Consider the following 26,618-nt stretch of genomic DNA (forward strand, 5'->3'; position numbering starts at 1 on the left):
AGACTTCAACATGTATAATTGGTCACCTGACCTCGTGTTTCTTTCGCGGTGACGTCGCGTCCCCCTCATTTTCCTCAATCACCCGCCCTGGTGGCATTGGGAGTCGAAATGCCTGAATACATAGACCTCCTATCCTCTGATTCCCCCGAGTCCCCAAAGCGCCCGCTACCGCAACAGTCAGTCGGGCTTCCATCGCGCCGGCCATCCCACCAGCTCAACCCGATTTCGTCAGACCCGTTCGATTCGTCGCTGTTCAACTACGATATTACTCTTGACAAGCCCACCAAGAAGCGAAGAATAAGCGAAGAGCCTATTTTATCACAAGCTCAAACTACCAAAGGAAAAGAACCGCGCGCTGCAACCTTTGCAGCAGACCCGTGGTTTGCCATCTCCGACGATGATTTCGACCTACCGCCATTGAACGCCGCGGCGCAAAAGAAGTCGACTAAGTCTTGCATTGAAGAGTCTGATCCAATTGTTCTTACATCTCCGGCTCCAGGCCCTTTACCCAAACCTCCGGCGTCGCGCAAGCCAAATAAGCCAATTTGCGATGTTTTTGATTTCGATGACGATGATATTTTGGACTTGGACAAACACCCTCCGTCGAGCTTAAAACTACGCAGTGATATTGAAGAGTTCAGCGATCCTTTTGCTTTGCCGGAATTTGTGGACTTATTGGATAAACCCGAACCAAGGGATGCTTCTAATCCCCTGTTCTCCTCAACAACTGCTCGTCTACTTGCTCAAATTGGCAACGAGTCAAATCCAGCTTCTGGCCCTCAGAAGTCGAAGGCTGGCGCCCAGCCTGCGGCTATAGATGTCATCCTCGATAACATCGACGAGCCAGTGGCTCCTCGGAAACCGGCGAAGAAGACAAGTAAAGCTGATCCAGAAAAGGAAGCCAAGGCGCGAGCACGGGAGGCGGCTAAATTGCAAAAAGATCGAGACCGGGAACTAGAAAAGGAGCGCAAACAGAAGCTCAAGGAAGACAAGGCAAAAGAGAAGCAACGGGCTGCCGATATCGCAAGTGTTAACAAACTCAAAGTGAACAAGAAGGACTCCACGCCAGAAATGATCATTGACATGGCGACTTCTCTGGAAGAAACCAGCGTGGGTACTCAGACCTTAGAGTTCATGAAACGACTCGGTGTCCAGCAGACATTTTTCGGGAGCGCAATTCCTAATGTGGTCAAATGGCGCCGCAAAATGAATGCCACATACAACAGGGTTGCACGACACTGGGAACCTTGTCCGGCTTTCATCCAAGAAGAAAATCATATCCTGTGCCTCGTGCCTGCGCAAGACTTCATCAACATGATCACCCCAGCATCAGACGACGAAGTAAAAGAATCACTAGAACAACACGTCCTCCGGATCAAAGCCGCCTACTCGGACTGCAAACCAATCTACTTAATTGAAGGATTGACGGCACTCATGCGCAAGAACCGCAACGCCCGAAACAGAGCATTCCAAGCCGAAGTCCTACGTCAGTACGCAGAGACCGCAGAACCAGAGCCTACATCAACCACAGCTCGAGGGCGCCGACGAAAATCAAAGAAAAACACAGACCCGGCAACCCTCATCGACGAAGAGAGTGTCGAAGATGCTCTCCTCGAACTACAAGTGACGCACTCCTGCCTCATCCACCACACAACCGCACCACCCGACTCAGCAGAATGGATCAAGAATTTTACAGAACACATTTCGACAGTTCCATACCGCCGAGAACGCCAGGAAGCAAACAACGCCGCATTCTGCATGGACGTCGGACAGGTCAAGTCTGGCGTAGACAAGCATGACACCTTCGTCAAGATGATGCAGGAGGTTAATCGCATTACTGCACCAATGGCATATGGAATTGCGGGCCAGTATCCCTGCGTCACGGATTTAGTTCGGGCTATGCGTATGCATGGTAATATGATGTTGGAGGATATTAAGGTGGGGTTCTATTTCTTCCCCCTTCATCTTCAATGGAACTTGAACTAGTATCCTGACTGTTATTTTCTAGAAATCCGCGAACAAGAATGGTTCGTTGACAAATGCGCGCATTGGGCCCGCTGCTAGTAGACGTTTGTATAAAGTGTTTACGGGTTTGGACCCTAGCTCGACGGATGTCTAGTGGCTTGGAGACCTTTTGGTTGTTTTGTTTTAATTTTATTGGCTTTTTTTTTTGGCTTGGAATTGGCTTTTTGAAGGAGTATTATGGACCTTGCATTCATTTGGCGCTATATCCTATTTTGGCGATTGGTTTATGTGTGGCCATTGGAGGGTACTTGGAGCATTGGATTCCAAGTAGAATACAAGGAAGGGACTGTCAAATTGACGCCGAAAATGACCGCCTTTAACACCAAATAAATCATTGAAGACATTCTTACAGTATCCCAACTGGGAAATTATTATTTCTAAATCGTCCGAGACTAAAATCTAGACATGTGCAAGATAAGACTCAAGCTACATACCAAGCTATGATTCTAGAGAAGGTACCTGAAAGAGTTGTTGGTTAGGAGGAAAATAGAAAGAAGAGGCACTGTTTCCCGCCTTTGCTAATGAAGGAGCAGTTGAGTCGGAATTTGGTCCTTGCCATCAAGCGATATGAAGGAAATCATGGATTTGACGAAACTAATGCCGTAAGTATTGTCATCCGTGCCTGCTTCCAAGGTTGTGCTGATTCGGTCCCTTGAACGATAGCTAGTCCTATCATTTTGGTACCCGTGTCTTCACCTCAAAGTCGATACCACCAGTCTCATATTCACGTCTCAAAAAATTCAAGACTACGTGCAGCAAAAAGATATTCATCTTCGCGCATCAATAGTCTGCGAAGCGCTCCACTTCGGCACCCTTCTTTGACAGCTTACACAGTACAGTCGCGAGACCAGCTCTTCTATGTCATGATGACCACAAGAGAGGTTACATATTGGGGCACTGAACCGTAAGCCCCAAACCAACATGCCTAGTAGTTCACAGGTCCCGATCTAATGCACTATCGTTGTATATTTATGCGTCCGAGTTCCCACCGCAATAGAAGTTTGTTAATGTATCACAATATTGCAATGCAAGAATAATGCAATAATCGATCTATCCAGAAATCCATGGTCGGGTATAATTCAGAAAGATATATCGCGCCGAAAGTGCCAATGCGTAGATAAACATCCATCAGGCTAAATGCTACAAGAAGACAAGCTGTATGTATCCATGACAAAAACGCCGAGCAAAATAGAACATGATGCCAAATAATCTAAACAACAACACCTCTTCTCTTCCATCCCCTCCAAGCAAACAACCAAGCCCCAACAGCAATCCACACACTAACTGTGCACCCAACAGCCCAGAAGCCATAACAGCGCCAACCATGACACTGCCCGTCTGGCAAACCACCGCCAGCACCGTGATCAACGGCACCCTGATAAGCAGTCGAATAGACAACGCCCCAAAGCGCCGCACCAGCAGCAGGCATCATGGCAACAATACCCCAGTTCGTGGCAAAGTTCTCCACGCCCCACACGACGGAGATGATGATTGGTGCGAGGGAAAAGGCGCTGCCGTATCCGAAGCCAACCAGGGCTGTTGTTAGGTTAAACAGACCTGGGCGAGAGAGGGGGAGTGGCGAGGCAAGGAGGAGATAGCCTAGGGAGAGGAGGAAGGCTGAGGGGAGGAGGAAGGTCATTCGAGAGAGGGTTAAAGCGTTTGTGGAAGAGGGGGATGCTGAGTGTCTGTGCCGGGCTTCTTCCGGGATTGGAGGGAAGAGGTGGGTTGCCGGTGGTGCGAAGAAGTCTGATAGGGAGCCTGTGAGGAGGCGGGCGATTGTTGATGTTAGGGCTATTGTTGTGACGTGGGTCGAGGGCGAGCCGGCTGGTGGGGAGGCACCGGCTGGGTAAGTTTGTGGTGTGAGAGTTGGGATAATTGTGCCCAGCTATTTTGTATTGCGTTAGTTGAGAGTTGGGTTTGGTGATAACCTGAGGAGACTCACATTGTTAATGTATGACTCTCCTGGTCCGGTAACCAAGAAGAAGCCAGCAGCCAACCACCACATCGTCTGGTCTTTGAGGAAGACTCTAGTCTCATAGTTGAGCAACCAGTTCTTCTTCCGACGCTCTTCTTCTTCATGCTCCTTCTCCAGTCGTCTCTGCTCGCGCTCCTCATCGGACAAAGCTTGTGATTCCTCGTCGTCAAAGGCATCGGAGAACGTGCCATATTCGACTGCAGCTCTGATCTCACCCCGAGGCCGGAAGAAATCACTTTCCTCCAGCAATCCACTGCGTTCCAGTTCCTCGACAGTCTCATCAATATACCGATCATCCTCTTCGACAATCTGCAAAGCAAAGGTACCGACAATACCAATGCCAAGCAACAACAGCGCCAGGAAGACAAAGTACCTGAAGACATCCAGATCACCATGCGTCCCATCATCAAGCTTCTCATAGAAGAAGTACGTTCCAACCTGACTCTGCCACATGCCACTGAGACCAAACGCGGCAATAGGAACAGCAAGCATGATCCCCTTGTGCTTCCCCCGACCGAAGTTCTTAGCACATGTCGCAACAGCAGCAAGATACATGCAGCTAGTCCCCATACCAATGGCAATAAACGCTACAATCATAACCCAGAACGGCCACCCAGACCCACCAGCCTCAACAGGCGGCCCGCTCTTGTATGTGTACCCAGCGAGGAGATATCCAAACCCGAACACAACCCCAGAAAACAGAGATAGAGGCGACGGACTGTATCGGTCACACAAGTACCCGAACAGCGGAACAGGCAAATACATGGCAATCTCAGCAGCGATGGAAACAGCATTAACCTGAAGCTGCGAGTAATGTAACCGCGTAAGCAGTAAATGGCCGTACAACGAGAATGCAGTAATACTGCCAGCTCCAAGACTATACAATCAAGCAAAATCAAACGTCAGCTCCAAGACCCAATACGACGTACGATATCAGAGAGAAAGATGAAGAATCGAGAGAATCCCATACCAAGTAACAACCCCCCAAGCAAAACTCACAACCCTCACAACTTCAACATGCATCATTCTCCTATCCCTTTCGACAATCTCGCCGACAACATCACTCAAAAGCCCATCATCACTCCGCAGACCGATCCCATCATCGCCCGAACTCCGCGATCCGGCGCGAAACCGCGCAGGACCAAGATCGGGGCTCCGATTACCAGGTTCTGGGTCCGCGTCTGTATCTTGCAGGAGGGGGCGATTTGCGTCGAAGTCGCGCTTGTCGATGGCATTGTTGGAACTCGGCATTGTCGTGTATCTTTCCTGTGTTCTTTCTCCGCACCGGGGAGCGGGGGCTGGGATGTGGTGCGGATTCGGGTGGTTCGTGGCCTGAAGAGGTTGTAATAAAGGTATGTGAGGTGTAAAATGTAAGATATGGGATTTGTGTTATAGGCTGGGGGTACTGCAGGTGTACGACAGGGGTGCCTCCGGGGTGCCGGATGAGTACGTTTAAAGCCGACTTGAGTGATTCTTGAGCGGGGAGAGTCAGCTGGGCGGATCAGTGTGTTGTTCGTGCTACGTCATTGGGTGTCGAGTCTGATCATAGGGGTTTTTTCAACTGTGGACTGTGAGGTATGTTGATCTGCTCGAACTGAAAGCTGTTGTAGCTTCGAGATCTGAGTCAAGCGGAAGGGCAGCTCTCCGAGGTTCAGAGCGGAGAAAGTTGGAGTCGTTCCACGTGACTACTCTATAGATCTATGCGGAGATGAAGGCATTCGTTTTCTAAAGGATGTACACCATGGCCCTGGATGCAAAGAAAGACAAAAAAAAAATGACTTGAGACATTGGGGGTATTATCAATATCAATAAAACACGACCGAGAAATGAAGTTGACAAAACTCAAGGGGAATAGCTCATACACATCCGAGAAAGAGAAACCGAAGCTCCAGGAAGAAAGGGCAGAAGAAAAAGTATCCTCAAGCTCACAGGCATCCAAGCATTGACAGATATCGTAGAAGCATCCGAGGGTCATTAGTCGTAGGTTTTCGCCGATCGGCGAGGTCAGGCACTGGTGCATAACTGTCGACGCTCCAAATTTGGGAGATGTAAACTATCCCCCGAACGCCACGTGTCGGCAGTGGGCCAAGATCACGTATGAGAGAGAAAGAGGAAGATTTAGAGGTTAGAAACTGACTGCGCCCGCGTCACTTTCCATCATGGTCTCGTCCCAATATTGGTCGGAGGGGAGTTCGCGCACAGCAGGCTGAGATCCCAGAGCAATCGCTTCGCCTTCTCCTCGTTCAACGAATTCGTCTTGTGCGACCTCCTTCATGATCCGCTGGAAATACATTCGAAGGGTGCGGAGGCCGCGCAGGTACCCACGATCAATGTCGTGCGGGCTGTGAGGAGGACAGGGTGTATCCGGTGGCAGTTTGTCCTCGCCGGTGACGCAATTGGCAAAATCGACAATCTTCAATTGAACGTCTGCCTTTTTGTGGCCATCGTCGGACATACCGCGCTTGAGAGGTGATGGTTCTCCGGTACTACGCGGTGGACCTTGCTGAGGAACTGGTGGTTCTCCGTCATACAGGATCAAGAGGCTGCTTGCGTAAAGACGGTAGGAGTCCAGCTGTCGGATCATATTCTCCAGCAGAGCCAGCTTCTCCAGGATGACCGGGATCTTTTTGGCCACACTGGCATAACTGACACCGTCATACAGAAAGCGGGTGAGTGCATCTTGGAACTCGCGGCCAGACTTCAAATCACGTCCGAAGTACTTGTCTTCAAAGATGTATTCCTGCTTTTTGACGTTCCACGCTTGCATACCACAGAGTCGCACACCTAATTGTTGGGATGTGGTAGACTGGCACTTGCGTCGCTGTGACTTCTTTTTTTTCTCGTTTGCCTCGATACCATACTGTCGGGTACCCATCTTCAAGTCCAGGACACAAGGTTTGTTCATACCTGCAGTCAGATCCTCAAGGAGAAGGAAGAATTGTACGCGTTCATCTTTTCTCAACTGTGCTTCCTTGGGGTTACTGGGCAACATTGTGGTGATGCTGTTGTTCATGGGCTGGGAATAAGGTGGGTCAAACACTCTTGCTGCTGCAGCAGACTCGAGGGCACGGCGTCCACTACCCGAATCCCGTTTACGTTCTGGTGAAATGAGACGTTTTGCGACAGGTGAGGAGTTCGAAGGCATGGAAGCATCGGCCTCCATGGAGAAAATATCATCTTCTTTGTCGCCACCATAGCCATCATCATCGAAAAATACAAGCTCGCCGTCCTTACGAGAGTTGATGCTTCCTCGCCTCTGGAGACCACTTCCGGAATGCCGGCGCCTCACTTGAGGGTGTGCCCGAGACAAGGAGCTTGCTCGGTTAGGCTCTTCTTCGGTGCGGACCTTCTCCAGATGGTTTTGATTGGCGTCTAGAGCAGTGGACGCAGACGAGGAAAGAGCAGGTCCTTCCGAAGCAGGAGGGACAATATCAATTGCTTCAGTCTTGAGCGCTTGGATGGCTCCCAGCATTGGTCGCCGAGCGCTAGGCGCAGTGTCCTCGGACATGTTTTGTCGTCGATGAGGAAAGTCGCTGCTTGCTCGAGGAAGGTGAAGATGACCGCGAGCTTGCCGGCGATGGTGGTGGATAGCAGGAGGGCTGAAAACCTCACGGAGAACCTGCTCTTGAAGTTTTCGGTTGACAGTGGTGGCGCCCCAGATCTTGGCTTTCTTGCTTAGAGCCGATGGATCTGACTCGGCTGACATAGCCTCGAGACCATCCATAGATCGGGCACGGCTCACTACTGAATCATCCGCTGTCCGTGGTCGCTGGGTTCGGGAAAACAAGTCGGCAGGGATAATGTGGCGATTGTTCTCCAGAATGACCTTGGGAATGACGCCTGTTACTTGCGACTGGCTGACGATTCGCTGTGGCTCTGCCGCCTCACGGAGTTGAGAGCTGAGCACGGAAGACCCATTCGCCGGCGTGACATCCTGTACCTTGCCCCCAGAAGAGTCGACCTGGTCCTTTGGCTTTTTGGATGTCTTTGAAAACGTAACATTCAGCACACCGATGTATCTGTAAGGAGTCAGTACAAGGCATCCACACAATGTGTTGCAACGGGAAATTTACGTACTTGGGGAGAAACATCAACATTTCAGGATGTCTCTGCTCAATGCGTTCATAAAACTCATTCTCTCGGTTGTTAAGTTGCTTGCATACAGCGCGTCTGGAGAAACGAAATACGGTTGTGTGCCCGCCAACCTGATGTCGGTAAGGTTTCAATTCCACGGCGCCAAGAGGCCCCTGAGTCTTGGTGGTTTTCCGACGCAGAAGCCCGGAACGCTGAGTTGGTGTCGCTGTGGGTGTCTCCGCGTCGTCGGTCAGACTGGATTCCTCTACAATAGAGGGTGTTTCATCGGCTGAGGGAGCATCCGATTCACTGATTGAATCATAGCTGCGCTCAGAGATGGTACTCAAGGACTTTTCTGGCACGTCGTGAAGATCACCATGGAGGATCCTATTATCATGCTTAGATCGAAAGGCAATATCCACATGGCTGATTTCTTTTTCAGGAGAATCGCTACGGTCTGAGACTAACATCAGCTCATGGCCTTTCTCGGCCGATAGCTGAACCGGCTGTACATCATGAGCACATTCTGGGTATGACTCCAGGTCATTGATTTCCTCAGTCACGGTGCGCTCGTGAGGGAAGTAAACAGCAGAAGAAATCTGTTCATTCTCCTCTTCATCGGCCTCGAATCGCCCTGACTCGTGACGTTCCTCTTCGAAAGAGGTCGACGGAGACAATTCAACATGAGGTTCTTTTTGGAAATAATCACGACTGCGTTCTGAATATTGGGTCGGAATGCTTCTGGAGAAAGAGGACCCTCGGCCTCCACCGGGAGTGAGATGGAAGTTTCGGATCTCTTCTAGAAGGCTGCGAGGCAGCGCTGTCGGGCGACGCTTGTGCGGTTCATCGTCTTGGGCGCTCTGAGGTGGTTCGGGTGCAGAAGGAGGCTCGAAAGCCGGGCCATCGCCAAGCGCCGGGAGAGAAATGCTTTTACGCAGCAGGGCTTCCTCTTCGGATCGCGGGTGTTCGCATTCAAAGGCCATAGCGTGATCTGCCAATTCCTCTGGCTCATCCTGCCGACCGCGGTCCTCCCATCGTTTCCGATCTGGCGATGTAGTGTTCTCTTTGAACAGACCCAAGTAATGGCTGGACTTACGGCTGCGGACGTTAGAAGCCGGCTCCGCGTTTGTGAGATTGGCTTCAATTGAGTTATCAACTCGACCACGGCGACCTCTGCTTGGACTCCGTTCAACGCCCGCGGGGGAAGAGATTTCTTTTTCAGGGCTGTAGGATAAAAAATCCTGGCTGACCTGGGAGCCCTCGTGGCGAGGGGACAAGAGAGTCAAAGAGTGAGAGGCACGAGATGCATCGTTTAGGGCAGATGGGAGCAAGATGCGTCCAGGCAAAGTCCCGTGAGAACGGCTGGTCTTCGTACCTGAATCATCCAAAGGCCCTTTGTCTCGCTGAGATCCACCCAAGTGATCATGTGCGCCTGCCTCAGTCCCCAGCTTCTTCACCTGGTCGGCCGACGAGATGGACGAGCGAAGAAGAGATAACCGCGGGACATCGGAGGAGGAGAAGAGAGAGGAGGAACGCAATGGGTATTGTCTGCGGACGTCAACTTCCATGTGGGAAGGGCCGGCGCTGGAACGGTGGGGAGAGACCTTGGGGAATGCACTTGGCGACACGGAGGCATCATCGAGACTAGGAATCAAATTGACCTGGCCATTGTCTGCTTTTTCGGGGGGCAGCTGTGGGGTATTTGCGCCGCTATCTGAGGGGAGGTAATGGGTAGCGAAGATACTGTCACGTTCAGACAGTTGGGGACGGTACACGATATCGCGATGCGCAGTAGTCTCCAAAGGTGTGGTTAGGGTCCTTTTTAGAGTGAAATTAGAGGGCTGCGACCACGAATGGGCCGAGGGGGATTCTGCCCGCGATGGCGACGACGCCTCTCGAGACCCCTGGGACAAGTGCTGACCCTGCCGCGAGTGGTGACGTGGGCTGCGCTCTGAGCAATCATGTTGGGCAGGTGTAGCAGGTGTCACCAGGGGATCAGGCAAGGTATCATCGGGAACGGACGGCGAATTTGACATGGAGAGGACATTGGTCAAGGAATCGGGGATATGGAGAGCGGAGACCGGGGGGAGTTGGGCTGGGGGAAGAAGAGGATTGGGCTAGAAGGACAATGCGCTGGGAAGGCCGGAAGAGTTAGAACAGGATATCTTAGATAGAGGGAGAGCACGTTCGGGGGGAGAGAGATCTTACAGGTTGACCTTGACCGCAAATCGGAGGTTGGTTGGAGAGAGAAAGATAAAGAGAGGAAGCGGAATGATCGTCACCGCCCTGGATCGAAGACTCAAAGATGAAGAAGTGGAGATAGGGATGAAGTCAGAGAAGTTTGCCTCTTGCCAATTTGGCAGTTTGACTTGACTACGAAGTACACCTTTTTGTGTCGCATGGTTTTGCGCTATAATCTGTACATTTGACGGGGGTGAGGCTCATAGCTCCTGGACTTCTCTATCTAACTCTAGCAATTGACTTCAGAACCGAAGATCTCAGAATGATCTGGAAAGGCATCGAGTCATACTGCTTGATCAAGTCGGATGCCGTCTCCTCTGCATAGGATTTGTCAATCCATCCAGCTTATGTTACGGGGAAGAGCTTCCAAGGGAGGACAGGGTTTGATTGTTATGAGACCTATTCAAGATGGTCTACCAATCACCGAGCTTTGATACACAGCGTGCAGTGCTGGTGGGTGTCCATAGGGTTCCCCATATCTTCAAGGTTATGTAGATCATTTCAAGCTGGTTTTATAAGAATGAGAAAGCCCCAAAGCATCAGTGGAGTCCGGGGCATTTAAGCTAAACGCACTAAGTGTGAAACAGTTTCCTTTAGATCCTCTAGCCTTACGCCTCAGCCTGTCTTGGCTTGCCTATTTGAGCCCCTACGAAGCAAATAGCCTGTGGCTCATGGTTCATAAGCGAAATGAAGCCCTCCAGCTGTACAGTCTCAAAGTTGCTGCCTGCTTGGCTTTGTATTTATCGATGGTGTCTACCTCACACGCTGTGTAACCAGAACATGAGATTCCAGGGGTGGAACAGAAGTTGAGGCATACTTCTAAGTGAATGCGGTATAGATCTGAGATTGCGGGAATAGCATCAGCCACACTCAACCCTTGCCCGTAGGGTTAATCCTAAGCCCTAAGACCAGTCAACTCCTGCCCCCAACCAACAGCGGCAGTGTGTGATTGTGATGGGAAAAAAGTGATCCGACGCCCAACGGGAGGCGCCGGGCGGGACCCAGTCCAACCAGAGCGCCCAGCGATGTGAAGCTGATGCATTAGGGCCAAAAGTCCCTTGTCTGAGAAACAGAAGAGAGAGCTTTGAAGCCACTCAGGTCACAGTATCCCCGCGCAGCTCTGACTTTTGTACGCCCCGCTCACCAGGCTCCTATCACTCATACCAGTTCGAGTTCTAGTTCAATGCCGGCTTCCTTCCACCATGCGCGTCTGTTCACATTGGACACTGCACTGGCGACTTATATGTCGCATTTCCTGTTGATCGGTCGCATGTCGTCTAGTAGCGCGCCAACGTCCTTCCCAACACCGTTTCCCAAGGGAAAGCTTTTGAGTCGCATGTCCTCCAATTTTTCTCTTCAACTGGATATACCTCGCATGCTCAAGCGTATTTATTCTACTACGTTTCAATACACAAACCTGGACATACCGACTTAATTTCCACTTCTTGCTACCGTTGCACGATCATACGAGCGTTGAAACCTTCAAAATGAGTCGTTTAAACTTGGACACCTCGGTCGGTGGCAACCATAATCAGCGATATTCGTTCATGGAAACACCACTGGAGATGCATCTATCACCCGACCAAAGAGATTTAAGATCTCCTCCCCAGTTGCCGGACTCGAGCGATTCCCAACCTTCGCACCATACGGAAGAGCCGAGACAGCGACAGGAATCGTATGCGCCGAGCGAGAAGCAACAACAGCTTCAGCACCAGGGAATAATGCCAGACTATGCCAACTGCCCACCGCTAGAGGAGCACCCAGCGCATTATGCACCGTTTGCGAATACATCGCAACAGCAGCTGCAAAGGCCTCAAGTCGCTTTGCCTTACACCAACCAGGCATATATATCTCAACAGAATACTCAGATATCATCGCAGCCATACACAAACCAGTCGCATACAAGCATACAGGAGCATTCAGCCATGCCCATGTCTCCCCAGTCATACTTCACCCTCCACGAACACCAGCAAAATGCCATCCATATGGCTCCGCATTCATACACAACCCTTCATGAGCAGCAGCAGCAAATCATCCATACCCACCCCCAAACATACACAACCGACCCATATAGCATGACCGAGCAACAAAGCCGCGACATCCAAATGTCACCCCAATATGCCACATACACCAACCCACCAAGCTCACCACCCCCAAACTCCCCAGGACCACTCCCATTGAAAGTAAACCCAGACGCCCCAACCCGAAGCGACACAATGATCGTCGCACCAGACGCAAACCCACTCCAATCGCCCAAACTCCCATCTTTCCCACCACCAACCAGGCAGGCGACGACACACGCGCCCGTCGAGGACTTAAGCGAATACCACCAACCAGGCCAGATAATGCATCCAAACCAAGTAGTACAGGGTGGAGGCTGGAGCAATGGACTTTGCGATTTTTCAAACTTCGGGATATGCTGTTTGGGACTTATCTGTCCTTGTATCCTCTATGGGCGGACACAACATCGCCTGACGATGAAATCGCGGAAGGAGGATCCAACTAATATGCTCGCTTATGAGACTTGCAATGGGTCGTGTACTGGTATGGGATTGCTCTGTGGGTGTCAATGTAACTTATATCTCAACTGTAAAAAAGAGAATGTTCGTTCTGCTAACACATCACCATAGGGCTACTGGCAACCATCCAGCACACCAGAATCAGGAAATCATATGGAATTCAGGGTGATATTGCGTCGGATTGCGTGCGGGCCACTTGCTGCACATGTTGTACATTGATTCAAGATGAGAAGGAGATTCTCAAGCGTGAAGGGCACCGGGCTCGCGCTGCTAGGGAACGCGGGGCCACTTTGATGTCGCCGTATACTGCGCCAGGACCGATGACGTATGGTCCGAAATAGGTGGTGTCAAGCTTGTGTATATAGTTCATGCATTGTGATATAATAGCGTCTCGTTGTTGACTTGATATGTCTATAGTATTTGCATTTGAAAGTTGAAGGTTTTGTTGTTGCATTTGAGATAGAGACTAGATATGAATCGGGAAGCTGGTCTGTAGTGACGATCTGATAGATCATTGATTTTTGTTGGTGCGGAATTATTGTGTGAGGCTGGTAAAATATGATATATCATATTGCCACCTTCCGGTAACTTAAACAGGGTTAAGGGTGATGTCAAGCGATCTTGTTTACCCGAGAAGCAAAACTTGATCAGGAACAGAAGGAAATTGTCCAGTACTGAAAAACAAAAGTAATTCTTTAGACAAAGCTATTGTTCAACTTGGGTTCCATGCGTCAAAATCAAGACCCACTCAATGTGCTCTCTTTCAATGTTGTGACTGATGATCAAAGGTCAAGCTATGGAGTATAAGGTCAACAAAAGAAACGATCAATATCCATCTACTAGTACTGTAGCTACACATTCGCACTTGGGTGGAGCGAGAGCGAGAACGACAGACTTCAGGATATAACAACAGCAGGCCATTGAACATTAGAACTTGGCATGGCATCAACCTAATAGTACCAAGCTCCTCCTAGAACACATCATATCAATTCCATAGTCAGCAGCATTGAAATCTCCACCCAATCCCCCGATCGCCCGATCGGACGAACCAGATAACCGGGCCAACTCTGATCAACTTCGATCCCACAACTGACCCGAGACCAGGGTGATGGGTCCATGCGCCACGTCGATCCAGAGGTGGCTTTTGCCCTCTTCAGCGCTGATCGTTAATACTCCCCCGCATGATTGCTGTCAAGAACGCCATGGTGTTATGCAAGGTTTGTACCGGACGTGGGCCGTAGATGTATAGTACATGTAGGCAATTCATGTTCCGTGTCTGCTATAGCTTACTTGATGCATCAAATCGCGAGGGTGGCAAAAGGGCTGTGTGCGAGTGGTTGTATAGATCTGGAAATGTTATCCCCGGTAAGTCTGATTGTTTATCCTTCTCTATGGTTTCTCCCGGTTGAAGAGTTTGACTAGTTGGAGGACAAAGATGATGATCGTCCGCTTAGATGTAAGGATGGGATAGATCTATTACTTGCCTCGTTTGGGACCTTGGCAACCAATGCCATGGCAGCATTCGGTTTCAATATAGTTGCAAGAAGATCGTATGCATTTAAGACGTGTCTATTATCTCTTCTTTGCTCTCTGGCTCACCTCTCGGGATCGCCTTGTTATATATATTGGATTTTGATTCCCATCACTGCGCGCTGATTTCAGCGTTTCCACTCTTCTTACTCATTTTCGGGGGCTGGTCTTGATTTTATCGGCAACATGGCGGATTCCACGAGCCAGACGGAGCATGGCTATGATCATGATAACTTGCGCCATGTGGTGATTACTGCAACTTGTTTCGCATTCATTTTATCTACCACTGCGGTTGGGTTCCGGGTTATTTCTCGGGGTATCAATGGAAGTGGTCTTTTCGCAGATGATTGGCTTATCATCTTTGCATTGGTGAGATGTTCTTCTTTTGCTTGTGTGGCAATATCTAACCATTGCTTTAGCTGTTCGAATATGGGTTGGCCGTAGCTGGCGTGGTGAGTAAGTTGGACATGACTATAACGAAGCAAATAACTTTTATTTATGAACTACAGTGCTCTACAATGGACTCGGAACACACATCATCTATCTCAGCCCGGAACAGATTGTCACTTACCTCAAGGTAAGACGACTCCCTGTCGGCATCGAAAACAAACGTAAACTAACTAGCCTACAGACACTTTTCACAGGGTCCATCCTTTACACCGGATGCATTGCATGCATCAAACTCTCCATTCTTATGTTATATCGACGCTTGTTCCCAGTCAAATCCATGAAATACGCTGTCAACATCGTGGGTATGATTGTGATCCTATGGGCTGCCTGTGGTATTATTGCTGGATGCTTCATCTGTATCCCAACTGAGAAGCTTTGGCATCCCATGATGCAAGGTGGTTGCATGAACCTGTCCAAGTTTTACTATGGGCTTCAGATTCCAAATATCGCCACTGACGCTATTATCTTGGTAATGCCTATGCACATTGTATGGAACCTTCCTATCTCCAAGGCACAGAAGGTTGGACTGTCTGGTATTTTCGTTCTGGGATTCTTGTGTGTTTCTCCGTCCCTTTCCTGACTCAACATAGCCTTTGACTTACTCTAACATTTAGGACCCTGATATTCGACATCATCCGCCTAGTCGTCTTAGTTCAACTATCCGAAAAGGGCTCAGATGTTACATGTACGCAACACCCCTTTCAAGATGAATACATACGAACTCCAACTGACCAGAAGCAGACGATCAAGTCCCAGCAAGTGTCTGGACATGCATCGAACCAGCCGTTGGAATCGTCGCTGCCTGTCTATCCAACATGCGCCCCTTGTTCAGGTTCATCCATACTAAGGTCTGGACCAAGCTGTCCAGCCGGTATGCCACCACAAACAGCACCAGCCAGTCTACGATGATCAACACTGTCACTGGCCATGAGAAGAGTGGATGGGCGCGTCAGACTCCTAGTCCTGATGCTAACCAGCGGTTTTCTCCTAGCCCCAGTGGTGAGTCTGTTGATTCATCTGATCAGTCGCCATCTCAGTCGCCGAGGCACTTGCCAGAGCATACTACTGCTCATACTCAATCGGCGGTGTAAGTCGATTCTAGCTACATCCATCCAAGTGAACTAGCTTGTCTTCTTCTTTTTCTTCTTCATTATTTCAAATGGGGTGGATTGTTGTTGTTTCTCTCCTTCCTTTATATACTTCTGTTTTGTGATGCATAAGCATGGGGTCAATTTGCTTTGATCATCATGGATGGTAGCAATCCTACCAAATACACGATTCATACACCTCTAGTCTTACCTGGCCTTCTAAAGGTAGTGTGAAACGAAAACATAGCGTTGTATTAGACTTTCATTAATCAATGTCGCTATCTTAAGCTTCTCACAATTCCTTCGTCTCTCAGTCCCCGGCACGGGTGAGTAGACATTGCTTTGTTAGTGAACACACCTTTGTCATGTCGTTGATCTTTACCCCGACGACAGAAAGTTTGAGAATCTTTCAAGAAAGGACATTGGGTATTTATTTCGAGTTAAAAAGGATTGGTTGAGATGTTCTTTCTCGTGTTCTTTGTAATAGTCCTAGCAGGTTTGGTGGGACGACATATACATGCTACCAATAATTCGACACGCTGAGCTCTTGCTGCCAGAAAATATTCAATATACCATTGGACTTGCCTCATACCCCATGATTAATGTTGCTAAAATGATCCAGTCTTTCAATCTGTCTCCTATGATCACATTCCTTTGCCACCTCACCAAAAGTCAAGACGATACACCCTCTCAATCACAGCATCCGCCTATTGTATACAGATTAGCAATACCACACATCGAGTCAATCAACAGGATGACCTGGCAAGAGACTTACGAATCTGAGTGTCGAGTTTTCAAGCACGAACTCACATACTTGACGCACATTCTGAGATACGACCCAAAACAGATAGGAATAGAACACATCCAAGATATCTGCAGACGACTGGCGGCACATTCCTTTCAGGCAGGACAAGTTCTGAAAGCTGCAAATGCCATGTTTGAAGAAGACCAGAACTGTAAATATGTCCGGCGGGGACCGCCTGGATGGTTTGTTGGCGATATTGAGGATTCTGAGATGGAGATTCACTGCTCTATGCTGGAGTATCAACTGTGTAAGAAGGCACAGCAATTTCGCGAGGACCATTCTCTTGATTTGATGATAACTGCGGACCTTGCGATTTTGATTAAAAATTTCGAGAAGGATGTCGGTGTTTGAGTCTAACTGAATGAATAAGCTTACTTTTCATTACCACGAATATCCAGAACATAATTGGATACAGCTGCTGTAAGAATAAACATAGTGGTAGTCCAAACGGGCGCACTCTTAAAAGGAGCGATACACAGATCTGAGATCTATGTGACCAGATCCATGTGACTACACCGCAGATTCACGCAGGGTCTCCGTATATGACTGTAGATCATAGTAGGCGACCCTCCACAAGTCCAACAATGAGACACAATTGGCCCCCGAATGAGCGATTTCCCCCTCCTTTCGGAGCGCCAAGATAGTCAATCCGCGCCCTAAACTCACCACCACATGACTGATTGGGTATGTGCAATGACGACTGACTTCAATGCTCGATTTAAGACTTCTGTCCCCTCAAATGCTTTTTTCTTTTTGTCGCCGCTCGACTCTTGTAAGATGCGTGGACTAGACGAAAGCACTGAAGTACTGATCCGCACTGGCCAGAAAGCCCAGGAGCAAGTGAGACTTGCCTGGGATGGCTTTGTTAACTTTGCCGCGCGGGATAACGTCTTGGAGGTCGCGTTGGGGTTGATGTTAGTTGCTCGACATATCAACTGATTCACACTTATTCTTTAACGGTCTTGCTAACATCTTAGTAGCATCGCAAATGCATTTACAAAAGTTGTGACATCTTTCGTCTCCGATTTGGTCTTGCCGATCGTCTCTCTTCTCCCCTTTCTCAACAGAAACATGGACCAGAAATTTGCCGTTCTCTCCAAAGGTCCTAATTTCAGCCATGAGATAGGGTACAACACCCTTCGGCAGGCGAGAGATGATGGCGCGCTGGTTCTTGCCTATGGGTATGGTACCTCTAAACCCGGGTAATCTATAACAGTCCTTTCTAACATATACTTCAACAGCGTGTTCATCGAGACATTTCTGAACTTCCTAGGTGTCAGTTTGACTCTGTATGCGGTGGGTCATTTGTATATGTTCATCTTTCACAACAAGATCATTAAGCCGACCGTTCGGTGTCCATATTGCAAGCAATACATCAGTGATCAGGTGAGTTTGTTATTTCCATAATCTGCTCTTTGATGACTGATCGGCCATACAAGGCAATTCGCTGTCGTCATTGTGGGACTTGGCAGGATGGAAGGGAAGATGAGCCTAGGAGCGATAGCAGTTCTGTCGACCAACTATTGACAGTGCCATCAATGCCATAGTCGTCTTGGGAACTATATCTCCAAGTAATGATGGTTTCGTAGATTACTTAGATGAACGGCAACTTGATGATCTTATCCGTTAGAAATGCAAAGCAAGAATGCCAAACCCCCAGCTCTCAGAAGTCAAATCATGATATACAATAAGAACGCCATTGCCCGCATTCGGCCAAAAGAACGAGCAACTTATCATGAATCAGACTAATCAAACCAAGGTCTAAAGAACCAGATTACCAAATCAAGCTTTCAGAGGCACCGAATCAGAACGAACCTCAACATCCGCCCTGACCAAAAATGGCTGCAACTCGCTAGGATACCAAACAGCAAAACAAATACCCATCATTCCCAAGCCCATACTCAATAACCCTGAAAACCGACCGAACGAGACTCATAGCACTGACAGTATAAAGACTGAACAAATGCTTCTTCCAAGGAACATCACCCTGCACAGCAGCAGGCGTAGCATTGAAACCCATCCGCTTCGCAAAGAGAATGGCAGTGGTAAGGAACAAGACAAAGGTAGCAATCTACAAGATCAATCCAGCCAAAATGATCCACTGGCCCATTTTTGTCAGGCTACTCTCGGCCATCATGCCGCCACCACCACCCTGGATGAAGAATGTGATAATGTCGCAGCTGAGAAATATTTTTGTGACGAGGTTTGTCCGGATTGAGGAGTACTTTTCGCCGTTAACGCTGCGGATTATTCGGGTTAGGGCCATGTAGACGGCGGTAGCGAAGAGGGTTGGTGCTAGGAGGGAGAAGATGCTTTGGGTGATGTAGGGCATCAGTTTGCCAGTTTGGTTCGTGCAGGCTGCTCGAGCGGCGTAGCCTATTAATTCAACTATTGAATTGGGGCGTTGGCATGATATGGTGTGGCAGGGGAAGATTGATGATAGGATGAGATCTTGGGAGATCGGATGGAACTCACATAGTCCGCCAGTTGCAAAAGGAATGGGAAATCGGACTTTTGTTTTGAACAGTTTCCAGAAATGGACGGCTGTGATTGCGAAAAACAGGACGGCGAAGATCACGGATGCTGCTATGGAGGGGACATAATGCCAGACGTAATAGCCGCCCTTTAATGGCTCTAACTTGGTCCATTTTGGGTGAAAGGTGTGACGACTGAGAGGATCAAGTAGGAGGTGTTCGAATAACGTAGTAGACCCGATATGATGTGGGGAGTTTGCCAATGGATGGGTTGAAGTGAATGTTAATCTAAGAAGTAGAGGGCCCAAAATGATAGGTAACAACAGACTTCTAGGCTTCTAATACCTAGCACCATTATAGTAGCATTGGCGAGCCCCCGAGGGTGCAGTAGCTTCAGACTCATAATATAGATCGTTGATGTCGGATACGCGGGGCATCAACCTATAACTGCCCATGCGAGACTTGGATCCGTAGCATCGCAGTCTAGTCTATAATTCCCAGCGACAATTGCTGGGTACAGAATGGAATAGAATGAAAATTTTATTTGATACAGATTTTGATATGTTAATTAGATGTACAAGAGGTCTATGGCATAGTCATTTAGGGTACCAGACCGTATCCAAATGTGTCTACTTCTAAATTGAATAGTATTCATATTCTATGAGATCTTGTGCCGCCGGATCATCAGTGCTGCGGCGGGAAACGCGACGACTCGCAGCCTTAAAGTCCAATCCGCCGGACCAAACAGTATCCCATACCGTTGGTTTCCTTAGCATACTGTTGATACCGAGCATGCCGAAGCGGAAGTCAAGAAAGGGTTGACCCGGACCGGGGTCAGACGGCAGCCGCAAGAAATGACGAACACTATCGGGGATCTCATCAGGCACATGACTGATCACGAGCAACGACTGCGCTTTCGTGAGACCGTTGAAACGGTAGGTTGGCTTTTCGTTACGTTGAACTGCTAGACGTGCCAGGCGGGGCCTCTCGCCGCAGTCGATGAAGTCTATGCACTTGTCACGCTGCGTAGAAGACATACCGGAAAAAGCCTCATCGAGAATGACAATGTCGGGTCTATGGACAAGGGCCCGTATGAGGAGCACGATGCGCTGTTGCGCAGTGGTGAGTTCGCCAAACCGGATATCGTCTGCATAGTCGCAATGGTGTTCAGGTGGGATATATCCTCTCTTGGAACCAAGCTGAGGAGGTTTTGGAATACTGGGGAATATCTGGGTGCTGACTTCTGGAACCTCACTCTGGGTAGCAGCCGGGTCAAGCTCAGGTTGGAAGTGTTTGAGGACTGCATTGACGTCTAGGTCAAGTTCGATGTTCAACTTCGGTTTTGAAAGAAAGGTCTCGGAGAATGCTGATTCCACCGCCTGGCGAACTGTTAGTTGCCGAGGGAAAAGGGCATGGATTTCTGGTGATGAGTGACCAATGCGGGACTGCAGTTCGAAAATTGAAATTCCGGGCTTGCCAGGTTCCGGAAGCCTAGATCGCCCGAAGAGTTTGACAGGCTGTGCATAAGTTTGTGGATGGTCAGAGGTAATCATGGAGACTAATGTTGTCTTTCCGGATCCGTTGGCACCGATAATGGCCCAACGTTGTCCCCGGCGCACCCGCCAGTGCAAACCGTTGACATTTTTATTGTTCACTTGTTGCGACCAATTGCCAAGTACTGGTTTGTCACCATACTGGACATGAACACCATCCATCTCTATAATGGGTTCTCCACCAAGATACGTCGCAGGTTCCCGTCCGTAGGGGTGTTTTGATCCGCCCGTCAAGCTTTGGAGGAGATCTGGATCTAAGACACCGGTTTCCATATCCGTTTTCATCTTCTGAAAGGCAATATTTTGTTCATGGGTGAAATTCATTGGTGCATGTGACTCTGAAAAGTGACTCCAGACTTGAAGGATTTCGTCGACCTCTGACTTTGGACCCTGCACAAGAGCTTGATGGTGATTTCCTAGGATCATTTTATGTGTGATCCAGTCGGGGATTTTGTCTTGTGGGCGCAGAGCCAAGATCAGTCGTGGTGATGATTTTTCTGCAAAATTATGGAGCAGACCCGAAATGCTCCTGACTGTCGCAGGATCCAGACCCACTGCTTGATGTTAGAATACACGAGAATTTTCCATGGACAATGTTTACTCACTGAATGGCTCGTCAAGGAGAAGCACTTCCGGCCTTCTCAGCAATGCTTTGGCAATTCGTGCTCGACGGGTTTGGCCGTTGCTTAAATTCGCGACTGGCATCTCCATCAATGGTGTGAGGTGTAGACGGGAACAGATCTTCTTAAAAGAATCTTCCTTGGGAATCAGGCCGGCATTCTCACCCTCCATGGGGTTCAAGGAGGTCTGTCCCCGCAGGTACTGCTCAACAGTCCAATCGGTCTCCTCTCGGTGACTCTCATAGCGAGCACTGAGGTATGCGCCACGGCTGCCGCCAATTGCTTCTGCGCCTTCCGCATTGAATCCAATATATCGGATCGCATTCGACACGGATCGTAGACGTGGGTCTTTGGCGGCGACCTTGTTCAGCAGAAGGTACGGATTTGAGCGCGCGTTGGCCGGAAGGCAGACGTGCTGGCCACGGAGGATGTGAAGAAAGTCGGTCTTTTCGGAGGGACCAATTATAGCCCAATGCTGTAGGCTTTCGCCGTCTTTTTTGGATGTGCGTTCGGAGGGCAGTGTAAAGTTCAAGTTGGGGAACAGAGGAGGATTGGACGACGGGTCTTCGACGTCGGTCGGGTATCGCTTGTAGAAGGTACCATTTTCGATGCGAATGACGGGATTTGTAGATGTGAACCGAGTCGGGCGAAAGGCTGCCAGGCGCAGGACCCTTGGCCGCAATGTTGTTCTCAGCACCATCGTCAGGCGAACAGTCATAGAGAAGACTCGGAGTTACGGCGATAACATTGGCATGGCACGTGACCATACAGCTACTCTCCGTATACGGCTCTCGAAGTATACGAGGTATACAGAGGATATTTCTAGAATCATAGACAAATCAATACATCGGTTTTTAGAAAGTAATCAGCCTCATAGAACAGAAAATACAATATCCTTAGATATATATACTGGCCACGTGAGCAGTCCTACTTCCACTTCTAGAGCAACTATCTATTGGAACATATCAGAATATTCACAGTCATAAAAAATGATTCAACGATAGCCGAGTTCTGTACCTCTGTACTAAACAAAACCCATCCCCAACTCGAATATAGCCAGGTCAAATCCACTCACATGACCCATCGGATCTCCGCATCCGAAAGTATTCTCCGGGCCGAGCTTCGTCGGATCTGCATGGGGAAGTGTGTGTTAGATAGTTGAACATTATTTGTATTCAAGTCGTAACTGGATTTGTACCTTCAATGAATGGAAACAAATGTTCCAAGCATTGTACCGTGGTCTAAAATTATGCTATTCAAAAAATTAATGTAAACATCGTATTTCATAGTTGAGCCGACGCGGGTGTGGCGACCCGACGGCCAATTCCCCGGGACCCGAACATCGTCATATATAATACACTAGAAATGAACTTCTTCCTTTCTCTGTTTGCTTCTACCAAATTCTGATCTTCTGAGTTGATCATCAAGCTTGGCCGCGACAACATTTGTCATACATCTCAACATCACAAACATGACCGGCACCAGGTATTCCCCGGTCCTTGAGACCAGTCGCATCTTCTCCGATCTTTGTGAACAGGCAGAGCGCTTTGACTTGCCTCCGGAGGTGCTCGCAAACAAGGATCGCGTGTCTTTCTCCACCAGTCATAATGAGATCTACTTCCCCATTCCATTCAAAGAAACCGAGACCCTTGCCGCACTGAAGGGTATCGAAGGCTCCGTCGCAGCCGCTATTGCGGATCTCCGCTTTGGCGCTGGATCATCGCCTCGCGGCGTTCAGGTCAGCCTTGAAGGTGCAACTGCCTTCGGATGCCAAGCATACATGGCCAAAGTGGCTGGTCTGTCTAAGTTGGACCCCAATGTGAAGTCGAAGCTCAAGAGTACGTATTACATATCATTTGCTCGAGAAAGATGATATTAACTTAATATAGACACCGATCTTCTGTCTGCACAGTCTAATGGTTACCGCCGCATGTCGGCTAACCTCTACAAGACCAAGAACCCGGACGAATTCTTTCATATTCACGGTTCTCTGGAGGCTACGACTACTTTGAACATGATTGGGCTAGAAGGGGAGCGTCCAGATTTAACTGACTACGAAGAGATCATCAAGGTCATTGAAGAGAAGGTGCAGAAATACACTACCTCTGAGCTTGAGGTGATGAACAAGGAGAGACGCCAGGCTGGTGTGACTGCCTACAAACACGAAGACTTCATCAAGACTCCCCACGTAAGTTTGGTTTCTAGGAAGAGCACTAGAGATGAACTAATGATCATGCAGGGAAAACTCAATGTGCAAGAGCCCGCATGGAAGGTCAGCCGTCTGCCAGGCAACCTCCCCCCAACTCCATTCCAAGCTGCTCCCAGCGACAACAAGAAGATTCTCAAGGGCGTCAAAGTGCTGGAGATGTGCCGTATCATCGCAGGCCCCACTGTTACCCGTATTCTCGCTGAATACGGCGCCGATGTGTTGAAGATTACCAGCCCCAGCCTTTCAGATGTACCCTTCTTCCAGGTTGACGGTAACATGGGCAAGCATGCCGCAGACCTTGATCTGAAGGCCGAGGCCGGACGCAAAGAGTTCGAGAAGCTTCTTGATGATGTCGACGTTATTGTGGATGGTTACCGCCCCGGGGCCCTGGACAAGCTCGGATACGGGGCAGAGGCAATGGCAGCTTTGGCCGAGAAGCGCGGCAAGGGTATCATCTATGTGAACGAGAACTGCTTCGGATACGAAGGCGAGTGGGCCGGCCGGGCTGGATGGCAGCAGATTGCCGACTGTGTAAGTTGCCATCATTTCTTTACCCTCGAAGCCCCAAGTATAGCAAACTAACTCAAATCACAGGTCACCGGTATCGCCTGGGCACAAGGCAAATTCATGGGACTCTCCACCCCCGTTGTTCCCCCCTTCCCAATCTCCGACTACGGAACCGGCTGCATGGGCGCCATCGCCGCCCTGACCGGTCTCTACCACCGCGCCAAGACCGGCGGTTCATTCCACGGAAAGGCCTCCCTGATGCACTACGACCTTCTCCTCTTCGCCATGGGCCAGTATCCCGAAGATGTGCAAGAGGAGCTGCGCTCAGTGCAGTCGGCTGATTTCTTCAAGCTGCGCCACTGTGATAGCGTTGACCGTATTTCTTCGACTGTGTTGAAGAGCATGCATGAGCGTTTCCCTCACTTGTACCTGCCTGCTGGACCTGAGTCGGAGGGTCGCAAGCCTCTTACTGAGTTGTGGTCTTCTGGTGCTTATGGTGCTGATGTTGAGGTTGTCAAGCCTGTTGCTGTTATTGGAGGCGTGGATAATCAGTTTGTCCGCTCTAGTCGTCCTAATGGCAGTGACCGTGCTGTCTGGGAGGACTTTAATGTTGCTGAGGGAGATGTTAGGAAAGCATAGGTTATGTGTCTTTCTTTCTTTTTCTTTACTGCTTGATTGCAGGAATGCATTGTACATAGTCACGGCTGGACTGGATATAAAATCTTACGACATATTCTTATTAGCATATCACTTTCCGCGAACGGTATGAGGACGCCTTTACGCCATCAATAGTTTTTTTTGGTGAATTATCGTAGAAAGAAGGACTGTTCATGATGTACACCACTTGGTTAGCGTCTTGCTATATACAAAAACCAAAGCCCAGCCCACAATTCTAGAAAAATGTGTCTATAGATCTATACCAGCCAGAACTCGTAAACGAAATCACCAACCCTTCCACGGAACCCAAGTCTCCCTAACAATATCATCCCCATCAACAACATAGTACGCAAAATGCATAGCGGCAGTGATACAAGCATGCTGGATATAAAGTAGAACCTTATCGCCAACTGTAAACGCAGTCTCAATATTCTCCCCAGCAGTCGACTTTGATCCAACCTTCTCAACAAGTTGACTAGTCTGCTCGGAGTCCGCCCAACCGAGAATCCCATGCTCTTGTGCCATACGTACAACACTCCACTGGGGCCGATCAGTCACAACCGCATACCCAGGGAATTCACTCGTCTCTTTCGAAAGAGCGACTGTTCCCGCATTGATAAGTGCTTCATCGCGTTCTGGGTAGATACTGCAGACATCCGCTAGAATTCGCACTGCTTGTTGCGATGGCTCAACAAGGGACGTTGCTACTTGCTGGAGGTCATTCGTTGGGTAATTTCCTGAAAAAGAGTTGTTAGCCTACCCCCTTTCTGATTCTCGGGATTGCATACCAGCATGCAACTCCAAGTCCATCCCCTCAGGCAAAGCCCCTTGCAGCCTCTTAACAACATGCGCCGTAGGCGTTGATCCAACAGAAACAACAATCTTCCGTTCAAGCTTCCCATCAACTAAGAATCGTGCCGCGTTAACAACACCCTCCACTTCAGTCTGCAAGACCGCAGCAGCAGCATCTTCTGTGCGGCACGCATAAGAGTGACCAGCGTGACAATAGAATCCATAAATAGAAGCCGAGGATGACGACTCGGCACGTTGAATCAATTCTGGTAGCGAGGGTGAATCATTAGCCATTCCTGCGCGCTTGGATCCGACATCGATCTTGATAAAGACCGGCCATGCCACTGTCGACGATGATTTAGATGCAAATGAGTCGAGAAGATCTATTTGTTGTTCACTATCGATCATCAGGATAATTTTGAGGCTTCTCGTTAATTCTTGCAGATGAGGGAGGGCGCTGTTAGAGATTGGGAGGCCGTAGAGGCACTTGGTATTGTTAGCCTTTTTTTTTTTTTTTGTTTTTTATTCAGTCGGGGAACTGAATGAGTAGAATTGGTCGCTTCACTTACTTCGTCTAGTTTGCCTTCCTTTACCAGATCCAATGCTCCCCGGATCTCGCTTAATGTCGAAGCGACTATCTGGCGGTGCTCGCCATCACCGAGCATCATGCGCGTCACTTCTGCGCACTAAAAGTTCGATGCGATTAGTATATACTTTCATGCTCTCAATTGACAGAGGGACACACCTTCAGAGTCTTAACATGAGGCCTAAAGGAGATGCCGAGCCGTTTGACATCATCTAGCAGGATCTTGGTATTCCGCTCTAGAACGGGCTTGCTGAGGATCAGAGAGGGAGTAGGAAGCTCGCAGACCGGACGGCCAATATAGGAAGCGTGGTTCTGCAGGGAATAGTCCATTTTTACAGGGGTTGGTAGTCGAAAGTATAGGGGTCGGAATTGTGCCTCCCGGGTTTATATCTGGAGCCGTGGTGGGGTTGATAACGGGCGTGGGGGTATGGGGGGTTTCTGCGGGGGCATGGGGGGATGGTTGCAATGGCATTTCGATGGGATTGGAGTTTAAGGTTGCAATTAGCAAATGTT

At 49.1% G+C, this 26,618-nt stretch overlaps 11 protein-coding genes across 11 annotated transcripts; 6 read left to right on the forward strand and 5 right to left on the reverse strand.

The window, feature by feature from the left end:
- Nucleotides 1-108: 108 nt before the first annotated feature.
- N7508_003049 (uncharacterized protein) lies at nt 109-2,119 on the forward strand (the record flags this gene model as incomplete). Its single annotated transcript, XM_058461115.1, has 2 exons — nt 109-1,938; nt 2,009-2,119. 2 exons carry the CDS (start codon nt 109-111, stop codon nt 2,117-2,119), a joined length of 1,941 nt encoding a protein of 646 aa, XP_058321692.1.
- A 1,116-nt stretch (nt 2,120-3,235) lies between these two features.
- N7508_003050 (MFS transporter) lies at nt 3,236-5,251 on the reverse strand (the record flags this gene model as incomplete). The annotated part of the gene is made up of 3 exons (XM_058461116.1): nt 3,236-3,910; nt 3,968-4,877; nt 4,971-5,251. 3 exons carry the CDS (start codon nt 5,249-5,251, stop codon nt 3,236-3,238), a joined length of 1,866 nt encoding a protein of 621 aa, XP_058321693.1.
- Nucleotides 5,252-6,125: 874 nt separating this feature from the next.
- N7508_003051 (inositol polyphosphate kinase KCS1) lies at nt 6,126-10,110 on the reverse strand (the record flags this gene model as incomplete). Its single annotated transcript, XM_058461117.1, has 2 exons — nt 6,126-8,019; nt 8,078-10,110. 2 exons carry the CDS (start codon nt 10,108-10,110, stop codon nt 6,126-6,128), a joined length of 3,927 nt encoding a protein of 1,308 aa, XP_058321694.1.
- Nucleotides 10,111-11,802: 1,692 nt separating this feature from the next.
- Nucleotides 11,803-13,175, forward strand: N7508_003052 (DUF614 domain protein; the record flags this gene model as incomplete). Its single annotated transcript, XM_058461118.1, has 2 exons — nt 11,803-12,874; nt 12,946-13,175. The coding sequence occupies 2 exons, from the start codon at nt 11,803-11,805 to the stop codon at nt 13,173-13,175; spliced, it is 1,302 nt and encodes a 433-aa protein (XP_058321695.1).
- A 1,375-nt stretch (nt 13,176-14,550) lies between these two features.
- N7508_003053 (uncharacterized protein) lies at nt 14,551-15,905 on the forward strand (the record flags this gene model as incomplete). Its single annotated transcript, XM_058461119.1, has 6 exons — nt 14,551-14,733; nt 14,784-14,820; nt 14,874-14,941; nt 14,996-15,369; nt 15,429-15,499; nt 15,556-15,905. 6 exons carry the CDS (start codon nt 14,551-14,553, stop codon nt 15,903-15,905), a joined length of 1,083 nt encoding a protein of 360 aa, XP_058321696.1.
- Nucleotides 15,906-16,656: 751 nt separating this feature from the next.
- On the forward strand, nt 16,657-17,058 carry N7508_003054 (uncharacterized protein; the record flags this gene model as incomplete). Its single annotated transcript, XM_058461120.1, has 1 exon — nt 16,657-17,058. The coding sequence occupies one exon, from the start codon at nt 16,657-16,659 to the stop codon at nt 17,056-17,058; it is 402 nt and encodes a 133-aa protein (XP_058321697.1).
- Nucleotides 17,059-17,484: 426 nt separating this feature from the next.
- Nucleotides 17,485-18,254, forward strand: N7508_003055 (uncharacterized protein; the record flags this gene model as incomplete). Its single annotated transcript, XM_058461121.1, has 4 exons — nt 17,485-17,621; nt 17,688-17,888; nt 17,949-18,093; nt 18,147-18,254. 4 exons carry the CDS (start codon nt 17,485-17,487, stop codon nt 18,252-18,254), a joined length of 591 nt encoding a protein of 196 aa, XP_058321698.1.
- A 524-nt stretch (nt 18,255-18,778) lies between these two features.
- Nucleotides 18,779-19,536, reverse strand: N7508_003056 (uncharacterized protein; the record flags this gene model as incomplete). Its single annotated transcript, XM_058461122.1, has 3 exons — nt 18,779-19,083; nt 19,183-19,345; nt 19,510-19,536. 3 exons carry the CDS (start codon nt 19,534-19,536, stop codon nt 18,779-18,781), a joined length of 495 nt encoding a protein of 164 aa, XP_058321699.1.
- A 280-nt stretch (nt 19,537-19,816) lies between these two features.
- Nucleotides 19,817-22,054, reverse strand: N7508_003057 (putative ABC transporter; the record flags this gene model as incomplete). The annotated part of the gene is made up of 2 exons (XM_058461123.1): nt 19,817-21,288; nt 21,340-22,054. 2 exons carry the CDS (start codon nt 22,052-22,054, stop codon nt 19,817-19,819), a joined length of 2,187 nt encoding a protein of 728 aa, XP_058321700.1.
- A 771-nt stretch (nt 22,055-22,825) lies between these two features.
- N7508_003058 (CAIB/BAIF family enzyme) lies at nt 22,826-24,709 on the forward strand (the record flags this gene model as incomplete). Its single annotated transcript, XM_058461124.1, has 4 exons — nt 22,826-23,192; nt 23,244-23,542; nt 23,594-24,094; nt 24,158-24,709. The coding sequence occupies 4 exons, from the start codon at nt 22,826-22,828 to the stop codon at nt 24,707-24,709; spliced, it is 1,719 nt and encodes a 572-aa protein (XP_058321701.1).
- A 303-nt stretch (nt 24,710-25,012) lies between these two features.
- Nucleotides 25,013-26,435, reverse strand: N7508_003059 (D-serine ammonia-lyase DSD1; the record flags this gene model as incomplete). Its single annotated transcript, XM_058461125.1, has 4 exons — nt 25,013-25,464; nt 25,516-26,005; nt 26,089-26,205; nt 26,265-26,435. 4 exons carry the CDS (start codon nt 26,433-26,435, stop codon nt 25,013-25,015), a joined length of 1,230 nt encoding a protein of 409 aa, XP_058321702.1.
- Between the last annotated feature and the right edge of the window lie 183 nt (nt 26,436-26,618).

This window comes from Penicillium antarcticum (assembly GCF_028974205.1).
Source record: "Penicillium antarcticum strain IBT 31339 chromosome Unknown utg000003l_segment0_segment0, whole genome shotgun sequence".
In the NCBI taxonomy this organism is placed as follows: Eukaryota; Fungi; Ascomycota; class Eurotiomycetes; order Eurotiales; family Aspergillaceae; genus Penicillium; species Penicillium antarcticum.